At 38.5% G+C, this 11038-nt stretch overlaps 1 protein-coding gene across 1 annotated transcript in view; it reads left to right on the top strand.

Moving 5' to 3' along the window:
• LEMD3 (LEM domain containing 3) overlaps positions 1 to 11038 on the top strand; it is a gene marked incomplete at its 5' end in the record, with an annotated part of 79597 nt that continues 68559 nt past the window's right edge. Inside the window, 1 exon segment of the mRNA XM_014583017.2 lies at positions 1 to 771. Coding sequence (XP_014438503.1) covers positions 1 to 771 — 771 coding nt within the window.

Below are 11038 nucleotides of genomic sequence, written 5' to 3'. Positions count from 1 at the left end.
ACAGCTGCCGGGAGAACTATTCGGACTCGGAGGAGGACGACGACGGCGACGTGGCCTCCAGTAGACAGGTATTAAAGGACGACTCGCTTTCGCGGCATCGGCCCAGACGGAGCCATAGTAAGCCTCTCTCCCCGCTGACTGCTAAATCTGCCGGCAGCCGGCTGGAGACTTCAGTTCAGGGAGGGGGAGGACTCGCGATGAATGACAGGGCGGCGGCTGCCGGGAGTCTAGACAGGAGCCGAAACCTCGAGGAGGCAGTGGCAGCAGCGGCGGAGCGGGGAGGAGTGTGCGATCAAGCGGACTCCAGCCCGGTTCCTAGACAACGTACAAACGCTAAGAAACTGGCCCCTCTGCTGCCCCCGCCGCTTACCGACATGGATTCAACCTTAGATTCGTCTGCGGGCTCCCTTGTTAAAACCAATAATCATATCGGCGGTGGGGCCTTCAGTGTGGACTCTCCCAGGATTTATTCCAACAGCCTCCCTCCCAGTGCAGCGGTGGCAGCCTCTAGTTCACTCAGGATCAATCATGCCAATCATACGGGCTCCAATCACACCTACCTGAAAAACACGTATAACAAACCGAAGCTTTCGGAACCCGAAGAGGAACTTCTCCAGCAATTTAAACGGGAGGAGGTGTCTCCAACAGGGAGTTTCAGTGCCCACTACTTGTCGATGTTTCTCTTAACTGCTGCCTGCTTATTTTTCCTAATACTGGGACTGACTTACCTAGGGATGAGAGGGACAGGAGTATCCGAGGAAGGTGGACTCAGTAAGTATGAAGCCCTGTATGGTAATAAAGGAAATGTTTCTAGTGGTCTGCTTTAGAGGTGACTTTCCACCTGCAAGAACAGAAGCCCAACAGAATGCACACATATTATCTTTAAGAAAGAATGGTATTACCATTCTCAGAATGATATCCTTATGGCTGGTTTTAAATTTTTCTTGCATGGTGTTTTGTGAGGTTTAAAAGAACTTGCAGAAGGAACAAAATACTCTAAGTCTGTTAGTAAAAGGTCTGTGAGTGTGACTTAATTTTCTTTTAGCCTTAAATTTAAGTGCCAATCGCTCTACAGTTACGAAATATTATATTGTTAAAATACATTTTTTCCTCAGATTGTGTTGTGATTTTAGAAGGCAATATTAATAACTCTTGAAATTCAGGTTAGATATTTTGTGGTATTAAATATATGAATAGGTAGTTTTGTAATTGCTCTAAAGTGAATGAATGTAAAAAAGCAGCAGGTCACACCTGTAAATTGATTTCCCAGCCTAAAGCAACTCTCCTCCCACCTATAAAAAAACAAAAACAACAACAACAAAAGTAGTGATAGGGCAGTGGAGGAACATGTAATTAGATTTGGATTGGTTTCCAGGCCATTCTGTTTACTGGATAAATGATTGTAGGCAGGTGAGTTCATTTATTCCTTAAGCTGGCATCTTCTATACTGAGGAACCAGGATTCAGCAATTGGTCAAATTATCCCTGTCCTTACACACAGAAGATGAATACAGACCATTTTGTTATGTGAAGGAAATAAGGATTGGTGTGCACTACTTTAAATTGGGTGGTCAGAGGAGATACTATTTAAGGTAAGACCTGAAGCAGAAAACTGATAGACAAGAGAGTATTCTAGGCAGAGATTATAAAAAGAAGAAAGGCCTGAATTAAGCAAGAGTCTTCCTATAGAGTGGGTAGAACAGTTTGAGTGAGGAAAAAACACCAAGATTTAGCACTTCCCTTTCCGAATACTTGAAATGATGCTAATATTGACTAAAATGAGTTTCCGAAGATTGAAAGAGAGAAAGTAAATTAGTCCATAATGGATTGCTGAATATATTAGGTTCCTCTCTCTACTCTGCCTGAAGACTTCCTACTCTTTTTTACCCAACATGAGTTCACTAGCATGATTTGTATTTATAATATTGACTTATTACATAATAAGTTTTATTTCAAAATAGAGCGAAAGTGCAGTTAGCTGACTCAGATAAAGAGTAGGAGTCAAAATAGTGTAAACTTTGATTTAGCTGTAACTAATTCCAAGATAGTCAAATAATAGGTTACTACTATATTGCTTAATTACATGAGATGGAAGAGGAGTGAAATCCAGCTCTCCCTTAATTGGTTCATTGGGAGCAAGAGCAGTTGATATATTGTGTTCTGCTCCAAATATTTGGGAGGAAAAAAATGAGTACACTGGAAGTGTACTAAAGTTTATATAAATGATATTACCTATCAGTCGTACTTACTTGTATCTGAGCAGTAGCTATCCATGTCTGTCTCCTTCTATAACAACTGTATGATCTGGCCATGTCATAAGAGCTGAGTGCTTTACATGTATTATTTCATTTAATCTTCCCAGCAACTCAGACATCTATGGTATTATACTCTTTTAGGGTGTTACACTCTTTTTTTAACTTAGTAAAGTAAGAAATGTACCTGCAGTTGAACAGTTAAGTGTGGTAGGAATAGGATTCTGATTCAGATTTTTTTTCTACTTATAAAACTCATTTTATTTTTAAAAATAATTATTAATTTAATTTTATTTGTTGTTATTATTTTTTAATTTGACCAGAGAGAGAGAGACAGAGAAAGGGAAAGTGAGAAAGTAAGTCAACAGGTCTGGGACTCATACTGCAGTAGCCATATGGGAATCCAGTGCTTTAACCACCATACCCCCTCCTGCTGTCCTTTAAAGCCCATTTTCTTTCTTTCTTCTTTTTTTTTTTTTTTTTTTTTGGAGAGATTTTTGCTATAGGGCGCGTGCGCTCGCCAGACAGACAGAGAGAGACATAGAGGCAGAAAGCGAGAAATCACCCCCCGGGGGGATGGTCACGCCGCAATCCCTTCTCCTCCATTCTCCTCTTGGGATCTTGGGCGCGCACGCACACGCGCCTGGCGTGAGTTTTAAGCCACCGGGTCCGAGATGCGAACCGCGGTCGACTACGTGGGAGTCCAGCGACATAGCCATTACGCTAACTGCTGGTTCCCAAGCCCATTTTCTTAATGTTATTGTAGGTACTGTTGGAGAGAGTTTGCTAAATAAGAGTGTTAATATAATTAAGAAAATAATTAAATATCTCATAGGACTGTATTAAGATTTACTGATGAGGGACCAGCAGATGGTGTAATGGTTAACGTTGCTGGACTCCCACATAATTGACTGAGGTTCAGGTCCTGGACTCAGAAGCTTAAAACTTGGAGGCCACAGCTTTCAGGTCTGTGTGACCCCCACTTTTATTTGTTTTCCCTTTCTCAATCCACAGCTCTTCCCCTCAGGGCACCCTATCTTTTTGCCCTCAGGCAGGGGCATATGGCGGCAAACAGAGACCTGAGTAAGAAAGATAATGCTGTGAATGGAGATTGTTGAGACCGACAATAAGAAAGTAAAAGAAAAATATTGAGAGAGTAAAGAGTGAATATACAGTCAGTTGGGTGTAAAACAAGGGAATGACAACAAAAACTCACACCAGGTGCATGTGCGAGTGTGCCCAGAATCCTGAGAGGAGAAGGGATTGTGTGGCCATCACCCCCAGGAAGTAATTTCTTGCTTTCTTGCCTTCTGTCTCTCTGTCCCTCTCGGTCTCTCTGGCTAGCACATACAGATGTGAGATTTTTATAGCAAAAATCTCTCTCCCTAAAAAAAAAAAAAAGACTGAGACAATTCTCTTTTAAGATGATTTTCACATCTTTCTCATTGCTGTTAGGATGAATGTTTTCTTATGTACAGATTCAAATAGTATAGGATAGGAATGCTAGGATTTTGGTTCTCTCTTCACCTTCATTGATGCATAAGGAAGGAAATTATGAAGCGTTTACATAATTGATAGAAGTAAGATAGTCTAGGTTATGCAAAGAACAGTGGTGAAGAGGTGGAAGATCTGGGTGTTAGGAATTATCTGGATGTTCTTGGTCAAGCTTTAACACCTGAGGCTGGCCTCATGCTAATGATACTGGGTTGTTGGAAAAGTGCACATTTTTGGATAGAACATACAAAAAAATAATGTCACGACTTTTCCAACAACCTAGTAGTTTGTTAAACATAAGATAGTATGAAGGGTCTTCAGAAAGTTCTTGAAAAGTACATGTAAGAAAACTGCGTGGATTTCAGATTTTTTCCTACCAAAATACTCAATTCCATTTTCCATGAGTTTTTTTTTTTTAAGTCCCCTCATATATATAAAGAAAAATAGTCGTTCTTATAAATATTTCATAGTACATTTCTTACTTGAGTTTTATTAATTCCATTAAATGCGTATGGAAATTGATAGAGAAACTTAAAGTCTAATGAGCAATATACTTGAAATATATGATATATTTGACATATACGCTGGTGGGAAGAAGTACCTATTAGTTCAACTAGCCTGCACACCTAACCGTTAAGATTTCAAGAGGTGGTAATTTCCACTCCCTGTATTTATGTGTTCTGAATCCTTTGTCATATTATACTGCTTAACTATAGGGTTCATTCGTCAAGTAGTGTGCTCAAGGAAATAGTTTTACTTTGAGTAATAATTTCACAAGAAGATTGTAGGTAATAAGTGAAAATAGCCTTTTATTAGTTATTATTTAATTATGTGTAACATGTAATAGATTAGGCTTAAGTAGTTCTTAATCATTTCACCTTTAACATTTTTTCATCAATATCTTATTTTTGCTAATTGTATTACTTTTATTGAATTACTCTGAGTCTTTGCTCCCTTATCTGTAAAATTAAGGTGCTGGATTAGATGATCTCTAAGCTCTTTCCATCTCCAAGGTTTAGGATGCTTTGAACTGTCCCACCAGAACAATTTAAGGATCATCCCACAATCAGATTATTCACTTGTACCAAAGGTGATTAGATCAGGACAACTCAGAAAATAGAGAAGAGGAACAGATCGACTATCTGAGGCTCATATAATATTATATAGGAATTCTTTTCAATTATAAAATACATCATTTTTATATAAAATCTGAATACAGATAAAGCAAAAAATGGATAGTGTGTTTCTCTCTTCCTAGTTTCATTCTCACCTCTGATCTTCAAGCTTGCCCCTGGTATATATAAGTTCAAGTACTAGTTCTTTTAAGAACTTTCTAATATTTTTCATGTAATATGTGTGTGTAGATTTTCATTCACCAATAGGGTGCCTACTGTGTGCCAAGCATTTATTTTATGCAGCAGGTGTATGTGGTGGATAATAGATGAATGTGGAAGATGAAATCTCTTTTACCAAGCTCAAATTCTAAGGGAGGAGGATGGACAAGTACACAGGGATTTCACTGTGGTAGTTGCTAGCCCAATATAATGCTAGTAACTTTTGGAAACTTGGGTGAAGGGATATTCAGTATTGTTTAGAGGTAGGCAGGCTTCTCTGAGAAGTTGATGTTTGAACTGAGATCTGAATGACTTGAAGCAGCTAGGTATTGAGGGGGAAAAGGGCATTCTGGCCAAAGTAACAGCAAGTGCAAAACCCCTGTAGTAAGAACAAGCTTGACTTTTGTTGATGTGTTGGAAAGAATGCTGGTGTTGCTGGTACATAGTTAAGGGGAGGCGGGGGATGGCATATGATAAAGTCAGAGGAGATGTGAACCAGGTTATAAAGGACCTTAGATGCCTTGAGGGGCATTGAAAGGAGTGAGAATTTAAGTGACATCATACTATATATATTCTGCAACTTGTTTTTACAGTTAACATTGTATTATGGGTAACTTTTTCATATACTGATTTTAAGTACAAAGGTATAATTTTAAAATCTCACTCGTTATTTGTCCCTTTCTTGTCCTATAGAATACCGCTCTTTTTCTACCATACTAAAAATGTTCAACTCTGTTTTCTTGCTGTTACTCTTTTTCTCAGCCAAGCTTTATATATCCATTTTCTCCTCTACCATTCACCCAACCCTGTTTTCTTTAGCTTCATTCCTCTAACTTGTCTGCTTCAAGTCATGGATTACTTAACTTCCAAATCCTCACCTCTTTGGTACATTCAGTGCATTGACAACTGTCTTCATGAAGCTCAGTTCTTTCAAACTTCTGTATCACTACTCTTCTAGATTTCATACTCTTATCTGCCTATGTTTTAACTATTGATGGTCTATAAAACTTTATCTTTGTATCATTATGTACACGCTTCTCTGGGCAGTTTCATTTACTTTGTTGACTGATACTTACCAATTTTGTATTTTAACCTTAGATTTCTCTCATACATTATGGACTTAACTGTTAATTCATTTTTTAATTTTTTGATACCCCAGAAGTAACCAACACCATCCGACACTTTCTTTATCTTCACCTTGTTTGTGCTCCATTGTTCCTTGTTTTAGTTGATGACATCTCCATCCAGCTGGAGCTCAAGAGAGTAACTTTTTGGATATGCCTAGATTCCTTTCTTTTGTTTTCCTACCAGCTCCCAACCTGAATGGTAGAAAGTAGTTGAGTAGTTGGAGCAATTGCTTACCCAGTCCTGTAGTTGTCTTTTACATGCTTTGAATCAACCATCTTCCCTCCATTACCACTATTCTATTATAGGTTAGTCTCTAGCCTGAACTCTTCCAGTAGCTAATAGATTTCTCTGTTGTAGTTCTTACAGTTCATTTTCAATGACAGAACAATGTTTCTAATGTACAAATACTGTCATCTTGCCTCGCTTAAAATTGCTAAATGACTTTTGTTGGCCAAAATCTAAACGTAGCTGAACTGTTTATGATCTATGACTGCGTTTTTAGCTTCATTTCATACCAATCCCTCTCATCACACTTGTTTTCTGGAAAACTGAACTACTTGGTATTCACTAGATAAGTAATGAAATTGTATGTTTTTATACCTTTGTGCCTGTTATTCCTTCTTTGGAAATGTTGTTTCTTCCTCTCTGTTGTTCAGCTACTCTTCCGAAATATGTCACCTCTGGACATCTCTGACTCTCCATCTTCTTTACCTTAGAGTTGGATCACCATTCTCAGTTTAGTAAGATCTTGTGTATTCTCTATATTTATTGCATTGTATTACATAGGTCCACCAGGTCAGATTACAACTCCTTGGCTAATCTTTCTAGAATACAGTGGTAAAAAATACAGGCTTTTCATTTATTTCTGAGTGAACCTCAGCTTTCTCTCTTTTACCTCCTCTGACTTTATACTAGAGATTTAGTTGTCTCATATTGAAAGTGAAGATGACAGTTCCTGCCTGTGGATGGCTTACAGCATTAAATGAGATAATGTATGTGAAATATTTAGTATGTTTTATGTACATGTAGTTTTAAAAAGTACACCCTAGGAGTTGGTAGATGGTATGGTGATTAAGATGGTGGACTCCCACGTGGCTGACCACTGTTTGAGTCCCAGATCTAGCAGCTTGCTTTCTCACTTTTCCTTTTTCTTTTTCTGTCTGGTCAAATTAAAAAATAATAATAAAGATAAATCTTAAATTAAAAAACAAACAAACAAACAAAAAAATTAGGAACCAACAGTTGGCGTAGTGACTGTGTCACTGGACTCCCACGTAGTCCACTGCTGTTTGAGTCCTGGACCCGGTGGCTTAAACTCACGCCGGGCACGCGGGCACTTGTGTGTGCATACCTAAGATCTCAAGAGGAGCATGGAGGAGAAGGAATTGTGCGAGGCCATCCGCCCTGGGGGTGATTTCTTGCTTTCTGTGTTTCTTTCTCTGTCTTTCTGGCGAGCTCATGCGCCCTATAGCAAACCCCCACCCTCCCCCCCAAAAAAAACCAAATTAAACTATTTGGAAATCTCCCCTAAATTATATGTAAGCAAGTAGTAGTGACTTGTTTATGAAAATTTTATTATTAATCTTATACCTTTTTTTATACCATATTTGTCATACACTAAAAATAGCTACCATTTAATTTGGGAACAAAGCCTAATATACCAATTGTGAAATTGTTATACTTCCTTGCTTGTAACTTTAGATTTTGATTTTCATCTTCAGAATTCATTTATGTCTTTTGTGGGAGACAGACAGACAAAGGGAGACTAGCACCACAAACAAGGTCTTCATTCTGTGATCTGCCTCAGCCAGCCAGGATAATGGGCATGTGTATATATGCCCAGCATGTATAGGAAGACCTTGGGATATGAACCTAAAACTTTCCCATGTGGCTTTTGAATTGCAGAACATTGCATTATTCCTATGCCACTGTGACAGGCCTCAGAATTTATTTTTAACAGATTTTGAAGAGACCCAGTAGTATTTGAACAATAACCTTTGGATTTTGGATTTAATACTTTATGCTTTTGGGCCATCCCCAGAGAAAGTGGTGAAGCACCATGCACAGGGAGCTGGATCTCATGGCCTGATTGCAGTTTAAATCCTGACCCTAATGACCTAAAAAAAAAAAACACCCCCCCCCAAAAAAAACAAAAACAAAAACAAAAACAAAAAAACTGTGCTTGCATGCCCAGAGTTCTGAGGGGAAGAGGTGGAGGAAAGAGATTGTGGGGTTAACCGTACCTTGCTGGGTGATATTCATATTCTCTATCTTGCTTATGTGCCCTCTGGCAATTAAGAAAAAGAAACAAAAAAACTTATGCTTTAGCTTGAATCACACAGTAGCATTAAGAAATTCAATGAATTAATATTTATTAACAGTGTCATCAAAAATAACTTTTAAATAATGTTGACCAGCTACAGAATATCTACTCATCTGATATTCCACAGTTATTTATTTATTTTTTTTTTTAAGAGAGTTTTGCTATAGGACACGTGTGCTAGCTGGAGAGACAGAGAGGTAGAAAATGAGAAATCATCCCCCAGTGGGGATGGCCCCACAGCAGTCCCTTCTCCTCCAGTCTCCTCTGGGGATTTCCAGCACATGCACCCAGCATGAGTTTGAAGCCACTGGTCTAGAACTTGAATTGCCATTGTCCATGTGGGAGTCCAGCTACGTAACCATTACGCCATCCATTGGCCCCTCCACAGTTAATTTTTACATGTTTAACAGGCTGATGTTGAAAATGTATTTCTAAGAAAATAAGCTTTTGGGACCAGCAGATGGTGTAATGGTTACATCTCTGGACTCCCAGTAGTCAGCTGCAGTCCGAGTCCTGGCAGCTTAAAGCTCATGGGTGTAGGGGCACCCAAGATCCCGAGAGGAGAATGGAGGAGAAGGGATTGGGATGTGGTCATACCCGTGGAGGGTGATTTCTCGCTTTCTGTCTTTCTGTCTCTGATGAGCGCATGCACCCTATAGCAAAAATCTCTCTGACAAAAAATTAAAAGGAAATCAGCTTTTAAAAAATACTGTAAAAATTATACTCACAGAAATGTCTATAAACAGAATAATGCGTCTATCACGTAGAATTACTTGTGAATTACTTTTTTAGATATCTTGATTTTCTTTATTTCTAGAGGCATAGAGTTTGAAATGATATCAGTTCTTTTGTCTAGGTAGCTTTTTTGCTTAAATACATGTGTGTGTATGTGTATGGAATTTGTTGACTGCCTAATTTCTGAAAACACTTTCTGAAAGAATCTTTAGTGCCACAGGAATTCACTGAAATGTAATTATAAAAACTTATATATGGATAGGGGCATGAAATTAATTAGAAGGGGAGAAGTCTTAGAATATTTGTTTCTCCTAGCCTCTGGGCTATGGCTTAGAACTGTGGTCAGCCTTATTAAGAATTTCCTAAGGCTTTAAAATTTTTTAAAAGAATTTCCTAAGCTTTAAAATTTTTTTATTAAGAAATTCTTTAAATTTAACTTTATTTGTTATTATTACTTTTAATTAGACCAGAGAGAACAAGAAAGGGAAAGTGAGAAAGCAAACCACTGGGACTGGGACCCGAACTGTGGTTGATCATGTGAGAGTCCAGCACCTCAACCACCACACCACCTGCCAGCCCCAATTTCCTGGGTTTTTAAGGGTATCTCCCATAGGATCACAAAAGATCCTGTTTGATTTAGTTCCCTTGAAGAAGCATTTGTTTCTCTGTTGATTTGTTTATTCACTCAGATTATTTATTGAGCTCCTACTATGTGTTACAGAATACCATAAGATGAATATTTATGTATTTTAGAACAATACAGGAGTGACACTCTCCCAGATACACTGTCCCCTATCCCCCCACATGGTGGCTGACATTCTCTTCTTTTTTCTAAATATTTATGCACTGGTTAGCTTTCAAAAATTAGTTTATTTAAATTTTAGTGTGCTTTCTGATAAAGTTTAGCATATGTATACTATACATAAAAGAAGTAGTTGAGAAATCCCAATGCTAAATGTATAATGATCATCCTTTTCACCTTTTCTGTATTAACAATATTCTCAACTGGACATTTTACCTTTAAAAATCACAGAATTTTGGGACCCACTCTGTGGCCTAGTACTTAAGGCAGCCAGATCCCGCATGGCCAACTGTGTGGTTCAAGTCCTGGAAGTGCTTTGGGAAATATGCTGAGGTCATGTGCATGTGTGCCCAAAATCCTTAAGGGAGGTAGAGATGGAGATGAAATTGCAGTGTGACTATTCGCCATGGAAAGGTGCTTTCTCCTCTCTTCCTCCCTCCCTCTTTGCCAGGCACATGCACCCTCTAGCAAAAAAAAAAAAAAAAAACAAAAAACACCATAAAAACAAAACTCACAGTCTTAAGTAATGTAGGTTCTGTTTTTTGGCAGATTATTAGACGTAATTTAAAAAAAGGACAAAAACAGAAAAGAATGAAATTTGCCAAAAAAGAAAATTTTATAAATATGGCTGTAATCCAACCCCAGCCAGCCCCAGATTATGGGCACCTGTGCTTGGCATGCTCAGGGAAGTCTCTGGACATGGACCTTAAACATTGCCATGTGCGTCAACCTCTCAGAGAATTTAATTTTATTGCTGCACCACCATCTGGCCTCTGGAGTTCATAATCTTAACCACTGGGCAGCAGTTTAATTTTTTTATAAGATTTATTTAATTTTATTTATTATTATTGCTTCATTTGCTCTAGGACACACGTGCTCACCAGAGAGAGACAGAGAAAGTTAGAAAGCAAGCTGCCCAGTCTGGGTCTTGAACCACGGTTGGCCATGTGGGAGCCCAGTGCCTTAACTAC

This window comes from Tupaia chinensis, unplaced genomic scaffold (assembly GCF_000334495.1).
Source record: "Tupaia chinensis unplaced genomic scaffold, TupChi_1.0 Scaffold143982_1, whole genome shotgun sequence".
NCBI lineage: Eukaryota > Metazoa > Chordata > Mammalia > Scandentia > Tupaiidae > Tupaia > Tupaia belangeri.
This window is presented reverse-complemented; position numbering and strand designations above follow the sequence as displayed.